Source organism: Asterias rubens, chromosome 21, assembly GCF_902459465.1.
Source record: "Asterias rubens chromosome 21, eAstRub1.3, whole genome shotgun sequence".
Classification (NCBI taxonomy): domain Eukaryota; kingdom Metazoa; phylum Echinodermata; class Asteroidea; order Forcipulatida; family Asteriidae; genus Asterias; species Asterias rubens.
This window is the reverse complement of record NC_047082.1, coordinates 239,792-264,160: the sequence shown is the minus strand read 5'-3', so window position 1 is coordinate 264,160 and position 24,369 is coordinate 239,792. Positions and strand designations below refer to the sequence as shown.

The following is a 24,369-nucleotide window of genomic DNA, read 5'->3' as shown; positions in this document are numbered from 1 at the left end:
CTTTTTTAGGCATTAGAAGCCAACAAATTTGTGAAACAAGGGTCGTTCATTATTCTCCAGCAACTTTGATGACCAATTCAGTCTAAATTTTCACATATTTTTTACTTTGGCAATTACCAAAGGTGTCCACCAGTCCCTTTAAAGTCCATTCCCAGATAAACCTGTTTTGTCATACAGCTATAAATTTCCGTTTGTTATTTGGTAACTATAATGTAGGTGGCCGTCTCGCAACGATCAACTCTGTCCGTGAACAAGACTTCCTGGCAAACTTCCCTCGCGTCTACCCTGAAGATGACTTCCTGATCGGCCTGAACAGACGAGCAGACTTCAAGGAGTTTGTCTGGAGTAACGCCACGTTCTACTCTTACTCTGCATGGGCTAAGGATCAACCCACGGGTGGCAAGTTTGATGAGTGTACGGCGCTGTCTAAGGAGATGAATGGACGTTGGGTCTCGGTGGATTGTAGTGATATGAGGAGCTATGTGTGTGAATATCAGAGGGGTAAGTCGATTCAATTCAAGTTTTCATTTATATATTTCACTGCTTTAAAATAAATATAGGCTTACAAATTAACATTAAATCAAATAATAACAGAAAAATAAATAGGGAATGAAGGCGAACCCCTATAAGCAGTTGCTTGTGTTGGACAACCTTATGTTAAGAACAGGAGACTTGACAAAGAAAGACATAACGGAAAAAGTGACAATAAAAAAAATTCCTGATTTACATGCCAATTGTTCTGTTGGCAAATGCTGATACTGTAGACATTACATTCTATGCTGATACTGTAGACATTACATTCTATGCTGATACTGTAGACATTACATCTTGATAAATGCCTGTTATTTTCATTATTTTTATGCACTATAAAAACATTGATCATTCTTGAATGTTACAGAGTCTACTACCTATGTGGTCTGCGGTGAGAACGATTGGCTTATGGCCTGTCCCTATGACCACAAAGTCAATGTTACAACTGCCCAATGGGGGCGCACTTCCGACTGGCTCACCTGCCCCCAAGAGACCCCTTTAACTGCATCTGCACTACCGTGTTCATCAGACACCATAGAGGGCGACATTGATACAGAATGTCACAATGTGACTCGGTGTAGCGGTCTTGTAGATGAGTCTATGTATGGCTATCCTTGCTCCGACGCAGACATGCATTTATATCTCAATACTACGTATGAATGTGTAAAAGGTAAAAATAAGTCAATATACTGTGCAAGTCTGGCGCATTTTCGATAATTTTTGACCACATACATTGCTTTATCGCAAGAAAGAAACAAACTTGCATACTTTAACAGGTTCCTACATGTATGTTCCAAATCATGCAAGACTTACACAGTGAGGTCTTTTTGTAAATAATGTCAGTGTAGGAATCAGAGAAGTAGGCCTTAAAACAAAACAGTTGTTTTTTGTTTTTTAGCACATGAAGACAACTTTTAGTGGCTGTGACAGGGCTAGAATTTTAGGAGAAAGTTCACAAGACCGCAGGGCTTGAAGTTAAAAAAATTACTGGACATGAATTTTGTTTGCATGACCAAAATAAAAATGAGACAATTTTATATCAGAATTTGTTTGCATTTATTTCTAAAAAGTTGTGTAAAACTTATACAATGCTTTTACTCCTGTTATTAGATGACATCAACTACGCGCGTGCCTGTCAAGATGACTTCCTGTACCTCACATGCCCTCCTGATGACCAGGTTCTACACATTGTCACAGCCATGTATGGCCGCACTATGGATAACTCAGTATGTCCGGGACCAGACCATAACGTCATTACAAACTGCACCTCATCAAACAGTCTCCAGACTGTGCGCACATACTGCGAGGGCCACCATTCCTGTAAGATAGCAGTTGAGGTTACGGCCTTTGATGACGATCCGTGTGTTGGAGTTGTGAAGTATCTTGACGTCAACTACACGTGTGTCTACAATGAAATCATCATACCTGACGTTTGTAAGTAATAATAACAAATAGAACTTATACCCCAAATGAACATTGGTTTTTTTTCTTCTAACAACCATCTGGTGCAGTTTGTATAAACGTACACAATTAAGCGTTTTATTTCATAGAGCTGTTTAAATATACTGTCTTGATTTGGTTTGATTTGATTTGAAATGGTTTGTTCAAAACAGACCATCGCGGACAAAAGCTACAATTGCAGTCAAATGAGTTTAAAATACAAGAAACAATCAAAAATAAAACATCAATATTAAACAAAAAAAGATTTACAAAGATGATTAAAAACTCTAGTGGTCCATGTGTAAACATATCTACATGGTCTATAATGGTCTTATTATTGTTGTATTCTTAGATGAGTACCAGGGAGACTGTGAAGAGGGATGGTTGAAGCATGATTACCGGTGTATCCGAGCCTTCCCCAATGCATCCATTAAGTTTGAAGCTGCTGATGATGAATGTAATAAAGAACACGGACATCTTGCTGGAGTTCCGGGCTCTAATACACAGGTAAGTTAATGTTTTTGCTATTGCTACAACTTGTATCCCACACATGTTTTTGTGTACGATATTTTCTCTGGAACGGTATATAACTATTTGACCCTTGACCTTTAATTTAGTCCTTCCTAGAGGGTCTTCTAACTGACTACTCGTCTGGCATCAACTACTGGATTGGCTGCGTACAGACAGATAATAACACGTGTAGATGGCGTGATGGAATCGGACATGAATTCACAGATTATAACTCGCAGTATGTGTCAGTTGGTGGAGAACGTTGCATCGAGCTGAGGGGAGATGAGAATTACAAGTGGGAGGACGCAAGATGCGATTCAGAAAATGCATTCATCTGTCAGCAAGGTAAAGTAGTAATAATAACAACTAGTTCTTATAAAGCGCACTTCACAATAACGCCTCAATGAGTTTAACATTGTTGCCCTGGTCATTAGGCCAATAATATTCCTTTAATCTTTCTCAGCTCCCTGGGGATTATAAAGCCCCAAGGCAGCCGTGGTGCTCTGAAGTTTTTTCATACACAATAATACAATATCAACCTCAACCCTCTTAGGTAGAGATTGATATAAATCCTTTCTGTTGCAATGTCACAACCCAAGTTTTTTGCCAACCGAGTTGGGAAAAATATGGGAAGCCACAAATGTAGAGCCACAACAGATAGCCACAGTTTGTAACAATGTTACATGTTCAAAAATAGTAAAAGCTTAACAAAAACCAACAGAAAATTATTCTTTCGAGTCTATCATCTCCTCTGAAATATTTGGGCAGAATTGGGCGCATCTCACAGCCTTCTCGTTTGCTGCCATCAGCGTCTTCCAGGTAGCACTGCTCCTCAAGGGCTGGGCATGAAGGTGTCGCACATTGTCTTACTAAATGACTAATTTTGTTTTGCAGACTGCATGTTAACATTTGGCATGATGGATAAAACCATCGGGAATCACCAGCTCACCGTCTCAAGCACCAAGCTGATCGCTACGCTAGACTCCTTCAAGTGGGATGCTCGCCTCCATGCCCCGTACGGAGCGTGGATCGCTGGTGAGAGGGATACCAGCCAATTCTATCAGATTGATTTTGAGCGTGTGATGAGAGTGAAGAAGATCGCAACTCAGGGGCATCCTAAATATGAGTATTGGATTGAGGAATATCGGCTGGATTATTCCGTTAACGCTACGGCCAACGGGTCCATGTGGATGACGTATCAGGAAGAAGGAGAAGACAAGGTACTAACTTAGACTGGTGCCCTGTCTTTATTTGCATGGACAGGCACTGGTCTTACAGGCCCAGTGATTTCATTGGATACAGTGGTGTAATTGGATACAATGATTTCATTGGATACAATGATTTCATCGGATACAATGATTTCATTGGATACAATGATTTCATTGGATACAATGATTCTATTGGATAAACGTGTTGCAATGTAAGCTTTCCATAGTTGTGTTATGATTGGTCAGATGTGATGAATAAATTAAACTAATTTTCTTTTCTTCAGCTATTCCAAGCCAATACAAACAACACCTCCGTTGCCTACCAATACTTTGACCATTTCATGTTTGCTCGTTATTTGCGTCTTGTACCTCTGAACTGGACTGGTGAGATTGCGCTGAGAGTGGAAGTCTATGGATGCTATCTGCAAGGTCAGTTTCAGAATCATTTCATTTGGGTTGTATGGGTTGGCGTAGTAGTATCTTTCTCCACCTTCAACCTCTAGAACCACAGTTTACTAGGGTTTCCTCCCACATCTAAAACTGAAACTTCCTTCATTGTCTTCTCTCCATTGGGTTCTTGGCTAGTACAGTAATTAGGTTCACTGATATTTCTTAGCTTCATAACCAGAACAAATAAAAGGAATATGACATTCTGGCTATCAAATTCACAAAAACTCTGAAGATAAAACCACTAAGAAAACTTCATATTACACAGTAGGACTTTTAACCAAAAAAAATAAAACAAAGTGACCAAATGTTCAAAGGACCTTTTTTCAATGTAGCTGGCTTTGGCAATAATTTAAACAATTTTGGTTGGTCCAAAAAGTTTTGGAAAAACCTTGAGGGACCCTAATTTTGACTCTCGGTTATATCGACACAAGAAGAAGAATCCGTAAAATGAGTCTCAAAATTCTTTATACTTTTCAAAAGCTGCTGTATTTCTAACAAATATCTTATCTTTAATTATGATGTTTTTGTTTTCAGATGACAAACCTGAGGTTCTTGAAGTTGTGAACGTGACCAAACTCCACTATGAATACAATGGAACAATCCAGTGCCATGCTTTTGGCATACCAGTCCCAACAATGCGTTGGGAGCGCGATGGTTTCCACTACACCGGGGGCGTTAATGCGACTATCGTAACCTATCAGGAGGACGACTATCACATGATCTCAGAGGTGCGGTTCCATCCGCTGAGTGATGACCGAGGCTTCTACACATGCGTTGCGGAGAATATGTACGGGTCCAATAGGAAGTCATTCTACAATCACAAAGGTGCGGTTTACTGCTAGTAACTTTGCATCCCTGCAACCCATTTGAGAAACTTTGTTCTGTTTGAGAAAATGTTTATTTTTTATCCCAGTTCTATAAAGAATAACGGCTTCTTGCTTAAAGGTCAATTAATCAATTACTCAATCAATTACTCAATCAATCAATCAATGAGTTAAAAAGACAAAATTGCATTTAACTCCCAAAGCTCTTTTGATTGTCTGAAAGAAAGACAACACTGAATTGTAAAGTTGACTGCATTAACATTGGTTTGCTCAAAATTGGAAGAGCCCTTTAAAATAAAATTGCTTTATAAGAAAAATTTACCATAAATTTCCTTTTTTTCCCATTGACAAATATTTGCAATTATTAGTGTATATATAGTGAGCCAATTCACCTGACATCATCAATTCAATAATCTTGTTTGCCCCATTTTGGGCGTTGATGTCCCCCTTGTGTTATACAGTGTAGTGTGCATTTTAGACGACGCAGCTTTTACACGCTTTCCATAGTTTTTAAGCGCAATTGGACTCCCTTAGTGGCATTCATAGCAGATGGAAGCCGTGTGTAGTGTTTTTTAAGGAGTCTGACAATTTGTAATAACCAAGTCGTTATGAAATGTTTTGTTTTTTTTAACTCCAGGTTTGCCTACTTATCTTGGAGGTAACATCCGCTGTGATGATGAGGTCTTAGAATACATCTGCCCTGAAGGACAGTATATTAGAATAACCAGTGCATCCTACGGTCGACTACAGAATGAAAAATGCATTATCTATGATGATTATTACCCAACTGGTGAGTCTGTACACTCTGGTTACATCAAGTTTTGTTGAGAAAGTTTTAATTTGGGGGTTGGAGAAAAGGGAAAACTTACCAAAGCTAGATTTGAGCCTGCCGTCTGTGTATTAACACATAACAGGAAAGCTCCATTGAAGAACGAGGCTAGAAAAATACATCCTTTTCATCTTACAGCAATAATTCTCTATTTACTTTATACTTACTTAAAGATTTGTTTAAAAGCAATTTTTCTAATGTTTTGTTTTGTTTGAAGTTTAGCGCTTGATAATTTTTTCACTTTGGAAACATTTTTCCTTACAGATTGTGAATATGACGCTGATACAGTCATGCATAGGTTAGAGAGACAGTGTAATAATAAACGCCATTGCATGGTTCATATCAGTCAGACTATGTTTGCAGAGACTGGGGTATCTTACCCACAGTGTGATGGCTTCCCACTCTACGTCAATGCCACCAGGGAATGCATCGGTAAGATTGGTTTTGACTTTTGTTTTAAATTGGTTTATTAGGATACATTATTAAGATAATTGCGGAATCTATAACAATTATTATGGAAAACAGATTATTAACCAAAAATTTGCAGGATGCTTTCTTTATAACAAGGAGGCTTTTGGAAAGAAATGACACAAATTTGTTTTGGGTAATTACTAAGTTTGACCCTGCCTTAATTTTTAAAGCATTTGCTTTGTGTAATATAAACTGATGTATTTCCACACCGGCTGCCTGACTGGTGAGAAGCTTCCAAATAGACCGGTCTTGAGCTGCCACTTCTGCCTCCTCCACAGACCACTCAGTGCCCAGTCTGGAGAGGTTCCTCTGGATTACATTTTCCCATAATGTCCTAGGGCGCCTTCATCTGCCTTTCCCATGGGTTGGTAACCGGGGCCAATTTTATAGAGCTGCTTATACAGAAAATATTGCTTAAGAGTTTTCTGTTTAGCATAAATGAGCAGGATACCAGTCACTCATTGTGAATGTGACACAGCAGTTTGGCTGGTAACCTTATTCTGGTAAGCATAATGTTGTTGTGCTGAGCTACTTTTTGTGGTGAAGCAGCTCCATGAAATTGGGTCCAGTTTTAGAGTTGCTTAGTGATCGGCTTTGGTAAACTAAGAACTGATGTTAATTCTGGCCCTTGTCCCTAGGTATGGGATGGACACCTTGGTTTAACTATGATGACGGTACCAGTAGAGATTTTGAAACAAGAAGCTGGGTGTTAGCGGTGAGTAGCTGTTTTGATAGCGAGGGTAATTGCTTGTTACAAAAATGTATGCCACAAAACAACCACTGCCCGTCATGGGTATTGAAACTGATCAAAAAGTTAAAATTGTTTGAACCCGGTTTTGGGGATGTTAACAATATCGCACTTGTAGGGTATTGAATACAATGGATTTTTACACCATTTTTATGTGAGGTTAGAGAATTGTTATTTTTGCCCTCATCATTTGTTTCCTATCTTAAATAGAGTCCTCACTCTATTAGGACCCTTTTGGAATCCATGGCTTTGGATTCGGCTTCAGGCTCCGATCTCATCTGAAGCCGTAATCAAGCATTATGCGCAATATTGTCAAAACAACCATTGGGCCAGCTAGCTTGAGCCAAATCTGGAGCTTGAAAGTAGCCTAGAACTCTATCTGTTGGGAAAATGTGTACATCACAAAATTGAATTTGACATTTCCCTTCCTCTTTAAGATCAATCTCCTTTGAAAAAAATTAGCCCTTAGTGCTTTTTCCTTAACGCAGCTTTGTCTCTTCATCCATCCAGACATATCCCAGTGAGATGTGCAAATCACCCCATGGTATTGAATGCCGTTTAGCCGGTAACCAACAGCCCTACTACACTGCTGGTCAGATACTAGAAAGCAGTTGTAGTCTCACCAGGGGTTTGGTTTGCAATGATGAGGACCAGTCCAACGGTGGAACATGCGAAGACTACGAGACCCGCTTCTTGTGCCCGCAAGGTTAGCTACTGATTGACCTTCTTGACATTAATTACTGTTCAAAGCATAGGGTCATAGTTTGGTTTTCGTCAGCAAGTTTCGTCAGCTGAATGCAATGTCTACATGCTGAGTAAACGACTGGCCTCGGAATACCCCGCAGCACCACAGTAATTGCTGTGGTGTCTTGTGCAAAGTCCCTGTCGAAATTTGCTCATAAAGGGAATTATTGCTGTGGCCCTTCAAGAGGGAAGTTCAAGACCTGAAACACCAAAGCACTGTCTGGTTATTCTCACACTTTAGAGAGACCATTGTAATGATATGCCAGATTTTTTTTCAAAACTATACCTGACTCTTAATGTATGTGTTTAGAATACCTTGGAGTAGGTGAAGTAGAGTCAGCAATAGAGTGTGACAGCGAGGAACTACACATCTTATGTCTAAATAAGAGATATATTGAAGTGTAATAATTACCAGCCCTTACTCTTAATGTTGTATGTGTTTAGAATACCTTGGAGTAGGTGAAGTAGAGTCAGCAATAGAGTGTGACAGCGAGGAACTACACATCTTATGTCTGAATAAGAGATATATTGAAGTACATGAAGCATTCTATGGACGAAGGGAGGAGGGTAAGTTCAGTTCACCAGCAAGTCTGCAATTTCAACTTTTTTATTTGCCATCTGATAGCAAACAAATTTGTGCAACGAGGTTTTTTTGTGCTTTCATTATTCTCTTGCAACTTCTATCTCCAATTGAGTTCAAATTTTCACAGATTTGTTATTTTGTGTACCTGTGGGGAATCGCCAAGTGAGAATACTTGTCTTTGACAATTACCAAAGGTGTCCATTGCCTTTAGTCATAAGAAACCAAAGTGTGTTGCCATTGTACCCTTATAGCAGAAGTGGTTACCAGTGTGTCCAGTGCCTTTTAAAACATGTATTTTCATTATAAATTGATGTGATTGCTTTGTTAGGTCTGTGTTCCATTGGTAACAACTACTCCTACCCTCTGGATTGCTCCTGGGATGGTGCCGATGTCCTGGACCTCGTTAAGAGGAACTGTGATAATAAAGAGGAATGTCGACTCAATATCCAGCTAGCTACGGTGCTTGGAGATCCTTGTAATGATGTACCCAAATACCTAGACATCAAATATACATGTGAAGGAATGCGTAAGTGCAGCCTAAATTTTCTCCTTTTGTGTACAGCAACGAATCAAATGTTGAGCCATAGGGCCCAATTTCATCGCTCTGCTTACCGCCGAATTCTGCACTTACAATCACCATTCTCCACTTACTGTTCAAGCGCCAAAATTCTGCGCTAGCTGTTTAAGCAGAGAATGCATAGTAAGGTGGAGTACTTACATACAGAAGCAAAAATTCCTGCTAACCAGTGAAATACGCTTAAGGTAAGCGCGGAATTCCCTTCTTTCCTAAGCGCGGGTTCTTTGCTTACGGCCTGATGTCCATAACCTGATTTCCATTGGGTTCTTGGCTAGTATAGTGATTAAGTTTGCTTTTCAGAGAGTTCTTTGCTTCACAACCACAATAAGTGAAAGGAATATGAAAGATGGGTTGTCAAACTTACCGCAGTGGTTTGTGTTGTCACTCTTTTTATTCTTGTATTCACGTATCAAACAGGTAAAAATATTGGGCTTCTTCATCCAACAAACCGTAGCAGTGCACCTTCATATCCCAGCACATTTGCCAATGACGGTAGTGCCAAAAGTTCTTGCTCTGGTGGCTACTGTTTCGAATCAGAAGAGGAGACTGCCCCTTGGTGGTTAGTGGATCTTGGCATCAAGCGAGATATTAACTACGTCAAAATTATCTCTTGTGGTAACTATGGTGAGTTTCTGGTTTGAGTCACACTCTAGTAAATTGTTCTTTGCTCAACTCAAAATCATTTAAAATTTACACAGTCAGTTTCCCTTGTGGTTTATAATTTGTTATTACTTCATTAAAAAAAAAAGGAGATCTTGCATTTTGCATTGTTTGAATATGTGGCCGCTCTGGCAGAGCTGATACTGAACTCAAGCTTTGATGTTCAGCAGTGTGTGAGTTGGAGTCCTGGTTGTGACACTTGTGTCCTTCAGTAAAACTGTTAACCGTTATTTCTGCGTCCTTGGGATAGGATGAAAAGCCGCAAGTCCTGCACGTAAAAGAACCCAGTGTACTTAATGAAAAGCGAAGGGGTTCGCCCCGGTGTTCCTGGTTTGATTGGCAGCATATTGTGCCACAGCACCTTGTCAACCATTACATAGTGCTATGTAAAGTAATAGGTCTCATACTTCAACACCTGGCTCAACAATACCTCTCTGGAAAATACTGAACTGAGTGACGGGTATGAGTACTATATCAAGAAGCCACTATTATCTCCTCTCCACCAATCTGATTGGATAAACTCTCTCAGGTCAGAGTGACCAATATTATTATTGTTTTGTAACTGTGTTTTTTAAATATCCTTCCCATGTTCAGTGGATGACTTCGTTGGAGCTCAGATCCGAATTGGGGACAGCCCCAACTTCGTGGAGAATCCTACATGTGGGCGTAACTTCACGGCAGATGACGGCCATTATGCCAATATGTATTGCAATCAGATCATGTCTGGTCAGTACGTTAGTGTCCAGGTACCAGACCGGACCTCAACACTCAGACTCTGTGATGTCCAACTCTTGTACTGTAAGTATTGTTTGAAGCTTTGCATGGTGTGGATAAATAGGAAGTAACTATAAATGAATAGTCACTTTTGGTATAGAAACATATGTACATCTCTTTTGTGGGAGTGTTGGCCCTGTGGCTCTCCTGAGGTGCTCTCATATTCAGTACCTTCTGGAGACCAAGGACAAAACAAAAAGAGGAAAATAAACAGACTCATAAGGGAAATTCTAAAGACCGGCGTGCTCCACAAGGAAAAACCTTAACTACAGGAACAATGGAAAGAACAAAATATGTCTCCACAGGGATGCTTATTTGAGAAAGAGTGTTTGATTTTTGTTAATTCCTACAGTTGACAAACGTGAGCAGACAGCCGTTGCCTGCGATGGCCAGAAGCTTCAGCTGGCGTGTGCTGCCTCTGCCAGTTTCTTCATCAATATCTTGGATGTTTTCTATGGGAGAGCCGAAAATGGCAAAGTTTGCCCACACATGTTTGCGAATCACACGTACAGTGGCGGTTGCGTAGCTTCCCGTACTACCATTATGGGTATTGTGCGTGGCCGATGCCACTTGCAGAAGTCGTGTGAGCTGGATGTACAGGGGGATGTTTTGGACGCGTTGGTCGCTGGAGCGGGGGATCCGTGCCAGAGTGAGTTCAAATACCTGGAGGTGACGTATCAGTGCAGCCGATATATTCAAGGTGAGAAGTGTATCAAAATAGTAATAATAATAATCATAGTTGGTAGAGCGCCAGTACATTAATCCAGAGGTTGATGGTTCAACTCCCGCTCTAGTCAATTTTTCTTTGTTCAACCCTAAATCATTTCAAATTTAACCAGTCAGTTTCCCTTGTGGTTATAATATTTGATATCTGATATAAAAAGTTGTATTCCCTTAAAAAAGGTGATCCCCTGTCTGCCGCTTCCAAGGTTGTTTCGTACTTTGTGTTTGATCCCTGGCTACACGGCAGTTAACGGTTGCTGACTGGCAACCCCCCACAACAGAGGGCTAGATCAATTTTGTTGAATTCAGGAGACATCTCAGTTCTAAATAATCTAAAATTACCATTTCCAATTACCTATCAACAGGAGAGCTAGACACTGACACTATAGGTTTAGCCTCTATGGATGAATTACTACAGTTTGGTTGTCTCGGTTTCAAGGGTGTTATAGACATTACTAGCGCCTACGTCAAACCATCGACAACCAGCATCCCACCTTGGGCTCCTCAAGATTCAGGCATTGACGGTACGTTTATTATACTCATTTTGGTTTTACCCGTATACAGGCATATTACTCGGGTGGGAATCCAACCCACGACCCTTGCAATTCTTATTAACTAGACCAGTGAGATTACAACGTAGCTAGAGGCAGTTCTAACCCTATATTTTAGCAGCGGTTACCGCAATGATTAAATAGATGGAAATTTGCATCGGGATAATAACATTAATTTTGGTTTTACCCATATGCACTGTTTAACTACAGAGAATAGAGTGCTAACACTCATCAGTGAATATGGGTATAACACAAATCAATATTCTTTATGCCAGATGCAAATTTCCATCTTTTAGTTTCTCTTAAACTCTTTTAGATTTGTTGAGGCTGAGACTTCATATAGCTGCTCAAAAATTAACTCAGATCAACAAAATGATAAAATGATGCTTACCAGAATAATGTTATCAACCAATTACCTGTAAATCAGGTTCAATCAGCCCTCGCTAAAAATCACTAATTTTGTGTTTTTCTCCTTTCCGATGTAGTAAGTTCTTGCAGTGCCCAGGATGTTAGCTCCCCTATACACACCCAGTGTAATAACAAGAAATCATGTACAGTTAAGAACAAGGAGTACTACCTAGGCTATTCATTCTGCGCTACCATGCATCAATACCTGGAGGTCACATTCTCTTGCAAAGGTAAGTGGACTTCTCATTGCGTCTTAGGTTCCAGCTTAAAAATAACACGGCATCCAATGTCCCTCGTCTTGGCCTTGGTGCCCTTTGAAAAGTTTCCCATTGACTTTATGGTTGTCCAATGGAAGTGCCCGGTGAAAAAGTAAAATGGCTTTGCCTTTTCAAAGATGAAATTCTAATTCTAAGCCTGACATGTAACATCCACGACTGATATCTATTTTTTTGCTTTGCAGAAATTGTTTAGGCAACGTTTATTCTTAATAGTCATAATAAAAAGTAAGAGTGCATTTTGCAGAGATACAATTCGCTGTTTAAGACAGATGCATTTTTAATGTACAGTCTGGAGTGAGCTGATGTTGCAAATGTGATTTAGAAGAGAGTTCCAGCTAAAGCAGCTCTGTAATTGTGGCTCTATTAACCTCGGTCTGTTTCAGGAAGAGAGTTCCAGCTAAAGCAGCTCTGTAATTGTGGCTCTATTAACCTCTGTCTGTTTTAGGAAGAGAGTTCCAGCTAAAGCAGCTCTGTAATTGTGGCTCTATTAACCTCTGTCTGTTTCAGGAAGAGAGTTGCAGCTAAAGCAGCTCTGTAATTGTGGCTCTATTAACCTCGGTCTGTTTCAGGAAGAGAGTTCCAGCTAAAGCAGCTCTGTAATTGTGGCTCTATTAACCTCTGTCTGTTTCAGGAAGAGAGTTCCAGCTGAAGCAGCTCTGTGTAATTGTGGCTCTATTAACCTCGGTCTGTTTCAGGAAGAGAGTTCCAGCTAAAGCAGCTCTGTAATTGTGGCTCTATTAACCTCTGTCTGTTTCAGGAAGAGAGTTCCAGCTAAAGCAGCTCTGTAATTGTGGCTCTATTAACCTCTGTCTGTTTCAGGAAGAGAGTTCCAGCTAAAGCAGCTCTGTAATTGTGGCTCTATTAACCTCTGTCTGTTTCAGGAAGAGAGTTGCAGCTAAAGCAGCTCTGTAATTGTGGCTCTATTAACCTCTGTCTGTTTCAGGAAGAGAGTTGCAGCTGAAGCAGCTCTGTAATTGTGGCTCTATTAACCTCGGTCTGTTTCAGGAAGAGAGTTGCAGCTAAAGCAGCTCTGTAATTGTGGCTCTATTAACCTCGGTCTGTTTCAGGAAGAGAGTTCCAGCTAAAGCAGCTCTGTAATTGTGGCTCTATTAACCTCTGTCTGTTTCAGGAAGAGAGTTCCAGCTGAAGCAGCTCTGTGTAATTGTGGCTCTATTAACCTCGGTCTGTTTCAGGAAGAGAGTTCCAGCTAAAGCAGCTCTGTAATTGTGGCTCTATTAACCTCTGTCTGTTTCAGGAAGAGAGTTCCAGCTAAAGCAGCTCTGTAATTGTGGCTCTATTAACCTCTGTCTGTTTCAGGAAGAGAGTTCCAGCTAAAGCAGCTCTGTAATTGTGGCTCTATTAACCTCTGTCTGTTTCAGGAAGAGAGTTGCAGCTAAAGCAGCTCTGTAATTGTGGCTCTATTAACCTCTGTCTGTTTCAGGAAGAGAGTTCCAGCTAAAGCAGCTCTGTAATTGTGGCTCTATTAACCTCGGTCTGTTTCAGGAAGAGAGTTCCAGCTAAAGCAGCTCTGTAATTGTGGCTCTATTAACCTCGGTCTGTTTCAGGAAGAGAGTTCCAGCTAAAGCAGCTCTGTAATTGTGGCTCTATTAACCTCTGTCTGTTTCAGGAAGAGAGTTCCAGCTGAAGCAGCTCTGTAATTGTGGCTCTATTAACCTCTGTCTGTTTCAGGAAGAGAGTTCCAGCTAAAGCAGCTCTGTAATTGTGGCTCTATTAACCTCTGTCTGTTTCAGGAAGAGAGTTGCAGCTAAAGCAGCTCTGTAATTGTGGCTCTATTAACCTCGGTCTGTTTCAGGAAGAGAGTTGCAGCTAAAGCAGCTCTGTAATTGTGGCTCTATTAACCTCGGTCTGTTTCAGGAAGAGAGTTCCAGCTAAAGCAGCTCTGTAATTGTGGCTCTATTAACCTCTGTCTGTTTCAGGAAGAGAGTTCCAGCTGAAGCAGCTCTGTGTAATTGTGGCTCTATTAACCTCGGTCTGTTTCAGGAAGAGAGTTCCAGCTAAAGCAGCTCTGTAATTGTGGCTCTATTAACCTCTGTCTGTTTCAGGAAGAGAGTTCCAGCTAAAGCAGCTCTGTAATTGTGGCTCTATTAACCTCTGTCTGTTTCAGGAAGAGAGTTCCAGCTAAAGCAGCTCTGTAATTGTGGCTCTATTAACCTCTGTCTGTTTCAGGAAGAGAGTTGCAGCTAAAGCAGCTCTGTAATTGTGGCTCTATTAACCTCTGTCTGTTTCAGGAAGAGAGTTGCAGCTGAAGCAGCTCTGTAATTGTGGCTCTATTAACCTCGGTCTGTTTCAGGAAGAGAGTTGCAGCTAAAGCAGCTCTGTAATTGTGGCTCTATTAACCTCGGTCTGTTTCAGGAAGAGAGTTCCAGCTAAAGCAGCTCTGTAATTGTGGCTCTATTAACCTCTGTCTGTTTCAGGAAGAGAGTTCCAGCTAAAGCAGCTCTGTAATTGTGGCTCTATTAACCTCGGTCTGTTTCAGGAAGAGAGTTCCAGCTAAAGCAGCTCTGTAATTGTGGCTCTATTAACCTCTGTCTGTTTCAGGAAGAGAGTTGCAGCTAAAGCAGCTCTGTAATTGTGGCTCTATTAACCTCGGTCTGTTTCAGGAAGAGAGTTGCAGCTAAAGCAGCTCTGTAATTGTGGCTCTATTAACCTCGGTCTGTTTCAGGAAGAGAGTTCCAGCTAAAGCAGCTCTGTAATTGTGGCTCTATTAACCTCTGTCTGTTTCAGGAAGAGAGTTCCAGCTGAAGCAGCTCTGTGTAATTGTGGCTCTATTAAACTCGGTCTGTTTCAGGACTCATGATTTCTTTCTTTTTTCTCATTTTGATTCTGGTATTGTATACAAATTTCTGGTCCAGCAGACATTTTGAGCTACAATTCCTGCGGTTTTGTGGATTTTTCACCCAAATTCAAGCCAAGGGATCAATTCCAAAAAGACAGTCCTAGGAGTTAAGAACTTATGGCTAGTCCTATGAAGTTAGGACGATCAGAGGTACTCGTTCTAACGCGAGATAAGACTAGTATTAACTCTTTGTAGAATCCACTAGTTAACTAAGGTTCTTGATTGTACTTACTTGATCAATCTTGTTGCATGATATTCATTCCTCTTATAATATTTCTTTTATGATTTTTTAATTTCAGCTGATGTTTCATCGGGAGATATTACGTTGATCGGATGCACAGGTACAGATTATGAGTTAAGCCTCACCTGCCCGGACGGAAAATACATCAAAATACAAGACGCCTTTTACGGCCGCACTCAGGTAGGTGCATTCTGCTGCTAGGAATCAGGCATTTTAAACACAAACCCCTCACCTTGGGAACCGTCTCCCTTATCAAATCCATTGGCTGAGTCACTTAAAGCTTTCAAGAAATATCTGAAAAACTATAATTGGTTGATTGCTAAGGACCTTGAATCCAATGCTGTTATACCACTCGGTCATGACACCCCATAACATGTATTTGATGGGTCCATTCCAATGCTCTTAACCACTCGGTCATGACACCCCATAACATGTATTTGATGGGTCCATTCCAATGCTCTTAACCACTCGGTCATGACACCCCATAACATGTATTTGATGGGTCCATTCCAATGCTCTTAACCACTCGGTCATGACACCCCATAACATGTATTTGATGGGTCCATTCCAATGCTCTTAACCACTCGGTCATGACACCCCATAACATGTATTTGATGGGTCCATTCCAATGCTCTTAACCACTCGGTCATGACACCCCATAACATGTATTTGATGGGTCCATTCCAATGCTCTAAACCACTCGGTCATGACACCCCATAACATGTATTTGATGGGTCCATTCCAATGCTCTAAACCACTCGGTCATGACACCCCATAACATGTATTTGATGGGTCCATTCCAATGCTCTAAACCACTCGGTCATGACACCCCATAACATGTATTTGATGGGTCCATTCCAATGCTCTAAACCACTCGGTCATGACACCCCATAACATGTATTTGATGGGTCCATTCCAATGCTCTTAACCACTCGGTCATGACTACCCATAACATGTATTTGATGGGTCCATTCCAATGCTCTTAACCACTCGGTCATGACACCCCATAACATGTATTTGATGGGTCCATTCCAATGCTCTTAACCACTCGGTCATGACACCCCATAACATGTATTTGATGGGTCCATTCCAATGCTCTTAACCACTCGGTCATGACTACCCATAACATGTATTTGATGGGTCCATTCCAATGCTCTTAACCACTCGGTCATGACTACCCATAACATGTATTTGATGGGTCCATTCCAATGCTCTTAACCACTCGGTCATGACACCCCATAACATGTATTTGATGGGTCCATTGTACAAACTACAACTTTTATATTACGCTTTTATATTTGATTTATTTCTGATTGCAGGTTGGCAGCTCATCTCTTGTCTGTCCTCACTCTGCGGGCAAGGATGACTCAACCACTTGTCGCTCAACAGACACTCTTGATATTGTCAAGACATATTGTGAAGATCAACGCTCATGCGGCTTGCCCGTAAGTAAAGGTGTTTCTCATGGCTAAGATAAGGATAATAACTTTTTTCAAATCTAACCGTCTCAATGTGCTTTAATAGTGCCCTGGTCATTGGGCCAAGAACATCCCTTTAGTCTTACTCAGCTCCTTGGGGAGTATGCAACCTAGGCAACACTAACGCTCCAAGGCTTTTTCATATATCAACCTCTACTCTCGCAGGTACCCATTTATACCCCTGGGTGAAGAGAAGCAATTATAGTAAAGTGTCACGCCTATGACACAATGACTCAGATGACTGAACCACCAGAACTTGAATTTGATGCTCTAAACCATTCGGCCATGACACCCTACATAAAAACTAAATAAATGCAGTTTGGGTTGTAGGTCTTGTACCCTGACCTCTCATACATTACAGACTCAGCTGGGCCCAATTTCATAAAGCTGTTACGCAGATCATAACTGCTTGACAAATGTCTTTGCCAAGCAAAGATTGTTTTAAGCACCAGCCACAACAGTGCAAACTTAATGTAATTTGGGCTGGTAACCTGTTTCTGCTGAGCAATACTATTCTGTGCTTAGCAAGTTTTTGTGCTTATGAAATTGGGCAACGCACATAATTGGCTTCAAGGAAAGCTGAAAGATGTGTGTAAGTGCTTGGCCACAATCATGGCTACACTTGTTGTTTCAAAGACGCCAAATGAACAACAGATAAACAGTGAGGAACTCAACTGGCTTGTAAAAGAACAACATTTCCGCTTCAACTAAAGCTGAATGATTTCTTCCACAGCGACTGCAACCAAATAATGTTTTGATTGATTTTGTTTTTTTTCAGACTGAAGAGTCATTATTAACGGCAAGTGATCCCTGCAATGACGTCAATACCAAATATCTGGAAGTCACATACAACTGCCAAGGTACAATGAACACACACAGACAGTGCAAGTCTCATGCGTAATAAAGCCCGTTCACACGGCAGCATTAAACAAGGATCCCTTGCTTAATTTTAACATGGTTGCGAAATTTTACCCATTTGCACCTCCAAAGAAAAGACAATAATGTTTATACGGTCCAGAAAGAATGGAAAATTTGAGCAATTATTTTGATTTTTGTCTATAGAGGGTCGTCCGCTGAATGACATTACATTGTACTCCTGTGAGGACCATGCTGATTTATTCTTGGAGTGTCCGGTCGAGGCTAGTCACATCAGAATTATCTCTGCAGAACTTGGAAGATCTGAGGGTAAGTTTAAAAAGTGACCACAAAGTTGCCACCCAGATTCAAACCCTTTAGTCTTAGAGAAAGACTCTACTGGGGTCTTTCACACAAAAATTAGGACAGTCCTAGGAGATATTTCAAAGCTAGTCCTAAGATAGGCTTAAGGCTAGTCCTAAGAACTCGAAGTAAGACAAGTCTTAACTCTTTATGAAATCCACCCCTAGATATCAGGTTAGAGTGATCCAAGTGTGAATAGGGCTGCCCACGAGGAACAGCCTAGTGTGAAAAGGGCTGTAAAAGCTCTGTTTTTGTCTTCCAATTTAACAGATGGAATGCGATGCCATTTTCGAGACAACTATCCTGGGGCTGTGATGTACACCGAGTGTCAAACGCCAGACGTCTTGATACCTGTAAGGGATACCTGCACTAATGAACGAAACTGCACAGTGCCAAACTACTGGGCTAACTACACCAATGAAGAGCCTTGCTTTGGTATCTACAAGTATCTACAGGTCACCTACAGATGTTTATGTAAGACATTTTTATAAGTTATTGTTAAAGACAGGTGTACTCTCTTTTTAATCGAGAGGAACTCTCTTTACACCCCATGTCATGGCCGGTGCAGACAAGATCTGATGACGGTCCGAATCCTGGTCATGATACTTGTGCCCTTGAACAAAGCACTTTAGCCATAATTGCTTCATAAAAAGTTGAGACGGTACCGCATTCTGCTCTACCGGCCAGGCTCCGAGTGGATGATACTCATGCCTACATCCTTAACAGACTGTGAAGGGGGTAACCCTGTTTCAGTCCCGGGAGTAAGTAAACATGCAGTCAGTTTCCCTTGTGGTTTAATATTTGAAAGAGATATTGTTATAAGAGTTTTTGTATTGTTTCTTCCCTTCACAGTGGATGTGGCTGACTATAACCCAAAGGAGGCATCCATGTTTTTCATCAATCCTCGCCCCACTCTGAAGAACTTTCGTCTGAACAACCATGTCATCAGTACCAGCCAAGAACGTAATATCCTGTCCTGCATGAACGCTTGCCTGGCTCTTCACGATTGCGTCTCCTTTAACTTTAGAACGAAAAGAGGCAACGCGGGGCATGTGTGTCAGCTTAACGATGCTATAGTAGAGGAAGCTGAGTCAGACTTTACTTATGTTAATTATTTTATTTATTTCCAGAGAGATTCTTACCGCCAGCATTAGGTTTGCATTCATCTATAGTCTAGAGTTCATCCATGAAAACAACAAATTGTTTAAGAGAAATTATGCAAATATCTAGCGTAAATGAATTATGCAATACTTTAGTTACCACTCAGTAGATTTATAAATTAACAGTCATAAAACTTAAGCCTGGTTCATACTTCCTGTGAATGCAAATGCGAAGCGAATGTTGACGTCACAAATTCGCAAGGAATAATTGGCAGCAGTTCAACTCTGTTCAACTCACTTGCGAATGTTGCTGCGAAAGGAGAGTTGTGACGTCAAATTTGCCTTCACATTAAGTATGAACCAACATTTTTTTCTACATGATATTGGTGTGTAGTTGAAGGAAATTGACAGGTTCCGGAACCGCCAATGCATTATTTCTGCCCGAAAGTCAATTCTTCAATTGCTCATATTAAAACACCCATTTTTTATATTTTAGTTTGGAGGTTGCTAGAATCAGGTTTATTTGACATGTACAAGTATTTGTACTCGATTTCATAGATAATGTTATATAAGATTTAATGATTATAATGGTTAACAGTAGGCTTGAAAACTATTAGCGAGGCAGGTCACTTTTTTAGTATGAAGAATGAAAAACATTTTCTAAGTAATATAAACTGTCATAGCAATTATTGATTTAACAATAGAAGATTATTTGGAGCTCAGGGTGCAGCAGCACACTAACCAGATAAACTTCTATTGTTAAGGTCCATTTAAGCAAACACAAGTTGGACTTTCATGGTCAAGCTCGGCGTATACTTCCTGCGAAATGCAAATGTGATATGAATTGTGACGACACAGCCCTGGTTTTTTTTTTGCAGTGAAATGTTTTGGAGGAGTTGAGCACATTTCAACTGATGTGCATTATTTTTTTATGGCGTCTAAATTTGTGGGTATTCGCATTTGCAGGAATTATGAACCGGGCTCGAGTCTGCTGCAATCTATTGTTCCCAATAGTCTCATGTTGCCTTTATAGTGTGAAAGCTTGCACACTGTCATTCTTTCTTGTCCTAATGTTTACTGATTTTACCCCAAAATAAATGTCTGCCAGAATTTCATCAAAAAGCTACAAGTCTTTCCACCGACTGTTCTATATTGTTCATAAGTGACATAAAGCCTGTAAGCACAAAAACTTGCTAAACATAGAATCGCATTGCTTAGCAGAAATAAGTTTGCATTGTGGTGCCCCATTAATTTTGTTCTTTAGCAAAGAAGTTTGTCAAACAGTAATTTCTGCTTAACAACTTTATGAAATTGTCTTGTTTTTATCTTTGAGCAAACTTGAATCCTTGATTCTGATTGTTAGATCTCTGACAACAAATGTGTGATATTTACCTGAACATGCTGGTCTAACTATGTTTATTGTGCTATTTTAACAGGCATGATGTTCTTCCCCCTTCAGTCTGATTTTCCGATATTTCTGCCCTTGGAAAAAATCAGAGATGAACAAAATAGGTCATTCTTTGTCCTCCAAACTTTTCCAAGGACCAAATATCATGCCTGTTCAAGCTGCGAATCAAGTTGTTGTACTTAGTCATATTGATAGATTTGAACCGAGGACCAAATATCATGCCTGTTCAAGCTGCGAATCAAGTTGTTGTACTTAGTCATATTGATAGATTTGAACCGAGGACCAAATATCATGCCTGTTCAAGCTGCGAATCAAGTTGTTGTACTTAGTCATATTGATAGATTTGAACCGATTTTCCTGCAGCCACTACCAGGTCATCGGACGATGTGAATGTAATCCCCCATGGGTTATCACATTCCTTGATGATACATCCAATGTACTTGCCATCCGGACCGTACTGCTGGACCTCACCTGATGATGATAGCCCAGCGTTCCATACAGCGACATAGATACTACCATCCTTATCACAACATACACCCTGAGGCCATCCGGAGTCAATGATATCCACCAAGAATACCATATCACCATCATAGTCTACTGCCACCAACTTTCTGCTGAGCCAGTTGGTATAGATGAGTTGCTGCTTGTAGGTTGTTAAGTATCGACCAATCCCTGGAGCTGCTAATGTTCTGATGAGAGAGCCATTTGGTTGGAGTAGAGATATATCTTCCTTGTTCTTGTACCCAACTGCTATCAGATTGTGGTCATCCACAGCGAGACATGAAGGTCGGCTGTTCTTCCCTGGACGTGGTGTGAACTTATGGAGGGGCTGATAGTCCCTGTTGAAGATTTTAACTGCTTCGTTATCTAGAACAATGAGCTCGGCGTTCTTGTTTACAGTCACTCTGCTTGGATGTGAGAGTCCATTGATTGGTAGTCTTTGTGCAATGACGGTCGACTGAGGCGAGCTTTGTGGTGCGATCGATATCAAGCTATCATTTTGGAAAATTGTCACAACGATTTCCTTGTTGGAGAATGTTGCAATGTCGTACGCCCATTTAATGTCCATCTCATTTTCTCCACTCATGTATTTCATAGTTTCTGTTTGCAACGTCCATGTCTGGTGTGTAGTCTTTGCACAAGGTGTTGGGCTCGGGCTTGGCTCATCGACATCCTGCAGCAGTAGTCTTCCGAGGGAGCCACTTTCTTCAAAGTCAATGTAGGATAAACCATAAGGCACTCTGCTCGGCTGAATCTCTGTGTACTCCTTCAGGTCTTGTAATAGTTTCTCTATACGGTGGAGAATACTAAAGCAGTTTCCTTGATCCATGAGCTGTTTCACTTCATCCCGTTTGTGATCTGCTTTATCCATCTCATGGCTGTTGGTTTTCCGAGCGGCTTCAAAGGTCTTCACTCTATCTTCATGGATCTGTTCCGCTTCTTGAATAAGCCGTCGCTGCTCCTCTTTGACCTCGGAAATCTTGTTCTCGGCTCCCTTGCAGATTTTCTCTTTGGTGTCGGCTAACATGGAATCCAACATCTTACGAGACATCACGATACCTTGAACAGCGGTCATGAGCTTGATTTTATTACGTTCAAGCTTTGCAATCAGTTGTTTAGCGTCTTGTTTGCATTTCTCTAAAGCTTCATTCAGTTCAATAACAGGATGCTTGGTGTGGTCTTTCCCAATGCAAGTTGTGCATACTAACTTCTTACATTTGTTGCAATACATTATAAGACCCTTATCAGGATGCTTGTTGCATGCTGGTACATTCCATTCTATACCCAGAGCTTGTTTGTCCTTTTGTCTTTCAAGTGCATTCTGATGCTGTTTAATCTCCTCAAGCAGAGACGTCATCTTGAAGTCAGTACGGAGATCAACAACTCCTTTACCTGTCAATAAAGTTTGTCCTCGACACATTGGGCATGTGAGCATGTGACTTGATCTCTCCTCTTTCTTTGCCAGCTGGTGAAGACACGACAAACAAAATGAATGAGAACACTCGAGCATCTTGGGCTCTTTCAAGTGGTCAGTGCAGATGTGACATTTGAGATGTCTTTTTGTGATTCTATCTAAGACTGATTTTGCTGTTATATCGGCAGCCATGTTGTATGGGATGAAATCGCACAAGACAGTCATCTAGATGTGAGATAGAAACAAATAAGAAAAATAATTAAATGAAACTCAATTACTTTTTCACCATCGATACATTGATTTGAGGATGTACCAAGAAAATTACATGGTTCGAACCAAGGACCTCCGAATTAACAGAGAGTGCCGGCACGTTAATCCAGAGGTCGTTGGTTTGAGGCCCATTCTAGTCAACTTTTTTGTTCTACCCCAAAAAGTCATTATTGTTTGCATTATCATTTTGGTCCTTTCAGTTGGTAAAGCAGTTTGCAACAGCTAATACTAGTTTAAATTATCAACTTACATGAAGTTTGACCCAAAAAGATGGCTTCTGATACAGCAACAACAAAAACTGACGGCCGATTTAAACCAACAATTTACTGGATTATGGCAAAACGTTGGGCGTGTGTAACTCAAATAAGCTTACTGCAATCTGAAAGCAAGTCTGGTATAAACACCAGGTGTTTTTAGAATTTGTTCACTGAAGTGCATCCATCGCACAATTTAGTTTGTTCATCCATATAGCAGAAAATTAAGTTTGGGGGAAAGAATTCTATAATCTTTAGAGTGCATCAAGGTCACTTTTACAATTGTAAATTGTGGTAATATGAAAGTTATGCTGTTCCACCATGCATGAAGAGTATGTGTTGAGAGGTCTCGGGGGAAAAGTCAAAGCATTTGTGTTCAGATGTATTCCATGAATAGTGAAGTTTGTTCATAAATTTCATTAGATTTGAATTTATTTGGATAAAACACAGCAAGAACATGGCAAAACTTTGAGTGGAACAGGACATAGCAATGTAATTAAATAAGCAGAAGTTGAAACTAAAAACTTCCAAACATCCAGTAGCCTACAGAAAATAACGTTCGATTATTCGATTGTTTATTTTTGGGTTAGGTAAAACAAACTGGGGGAAATTATAAAGTTCATGAAGAATGGAATGATGCAAAAAACACCTTTTATAAAACGGCATTTTACGTGTTGAGCTTAGTTTTTAATTGATTTGAATGCTTTGTACTGTTTAAAATGGCCCCTCTCGAATTCCACGCCCCGCCCCTCCTCTAAACAAAAATAAATAAGTCAAAGAGCGCCCTCCATCGGCCTTCAAGTGAAACCACAACATCAACACGTTCCAGACAAGAGGTTTCTGCAACAAAAACCGGACGTCAAAATCTCTGTAAATACCATGAAAACGTGTCATTATAATCGTTTATAGTGAGAGAACCTTTAGTTATACTCAAGCAGCTTGGAATTGTTCCGTTGTTTTGTAAGTATTGGCAACGAACGAGCACATAACTGACATTAAAAATAGGCCAATATTTTTAATTTTTCAACAAGAAAGGAAAGAGATGTTTCAGTGCATGCTGATTGTAATGTAACTCACTGTTTTTATGTGACCGTCTGCGTCTCTGCAGACAGTGTGCAAGCTTAACAGTTGGCTTATTATTCCAGTTTTTACACACACAGATTATTGTCCTATGGAGGTTGGTTCCAGACCAGAAGCCAAATGAACCTCATAAAAATCATAGTGAACTCCTTTTGTTCAGGGGCATGCATTTCATTTCCAGGTTGCATATTTGTATCGTTCGTACACATGCGTAGACTATAATAGAAACATGCAACCAG

General features: G+C 40.5%; 3 protein-coding genes across 3 annotated transcripts in view; 2 read left to right on the top strand and 1 right to left on the bottom strand.

Annotated features, from left to right (window-relative positions):
* LOC117304727 overlaps positions 1 to 8,160 on the top strand; it is a 32,003-nt gene extending 23,843 nt beyond the window's left edge. The window contains exons 28-40 of the mRNA XM_033789329.1: positions 217 to 501; positions 899 to 1,201; positions 1,642 to 1,965; positions 2,324 to 2,478; positions 2,589 to 2,826; positions 3,376 to 3,701; positions 3,974 to 4,118; positions 4,674 to 4,964; positions 5,601 to 5,753; positions 6,057 to 6,224; positions 6,902 to 6,978; positions 7,522 to 7,717; positions 8,066 to 8,160. Coding sequence (XP_033645220.1) covers positions 217 to 501; positions 899 to 1,201; positions 1,642 to 1,965; positions 2,324 to 2,478; positions 2,589 to 2,826; positions 3,376 to 3,701; positions 3,974 to 4,118; positions 4,674 to 4,964; positions 5,601 to 5,753; positions 6,057 to 6,224; positions 6,902 to 6,978; positions 7,522 to 7,717; positions 8,066 to 8,160 — 2,756 coding nt within the window. The remainder of the gene's footprint in view (positions 1 to 216; positions 502 to 898; positions 1,202 to 1,641; positions 1,966 to 2,323; positions 2,479 to 2,588; positions 2,827 to 3,375; positions 3,702 to 3,973; positions 4,119 to 4,673; positions 4,965 to 5,600; positions 5,754 to 6,056; positions 6,225 to 6,901; positions 6,979 to 7,521; positions 7,718 to 8,065) is intronic.
* A 29-nt stretch (positions 8,161 to 8,189) lies between these two features.
* On the top strand, positions 8,190 to 19,470 carry LOC117304725. The gene is made up of 13 exons (XM_033789328.1): positions 8,190 to 8,322; positions 8,667 to 8,864; positions 9,333 to 9,539; positions 10,170 to 10,373; positions 10,702 to 11,049; positions 11,438 to 11,596; positions 12,109 to 12,261; positions 15,466 to 15,587; positions 16,727 to 16,852; positions 17,664 to 17,745; positions 17,948 to 18,070; positions 18,374 to 18,577; positions 18,956 to 19,470. Exons 1-13 carry the CDS (start codon positions 8,190 to 8,192, stop codon positions 19,255 to 19,257), a joined length of 2,361 nt encoding a protein of 786 aa, XP_033645219.1. The 3' UTR covers positions 19,258 to 19,470.
* A 1,023-nt stretch (positions 19,471 to 20,493) lies between these two features.
* LOC117304440 (E3 ubiquitin-protein ligase TRIM71-like) lies at positions 20,494 to 23,070 on the bottom strand. The gene is made up of 2 exons (XM_033788897.1): positions 23,047 to 23,070; positions 20,494 to 22,751 (listed from the first exon to the last, which is right to left on the bottom strand). The coding sequence occupies exon 2, from the start codon at positions 22,749 to 22,751 to the stop codon at positions 20,937 to 20,939; it is 1,815 nt and encodes a 604-aa protein (XP_033644788.1). The 5' UTR covers positions 23,047 to 23,070; the 3' UTR covers positions 20,494 to 20,936.
* Positions 23,071 to 24,369: the final 1,299 nt, after the last annotated feature.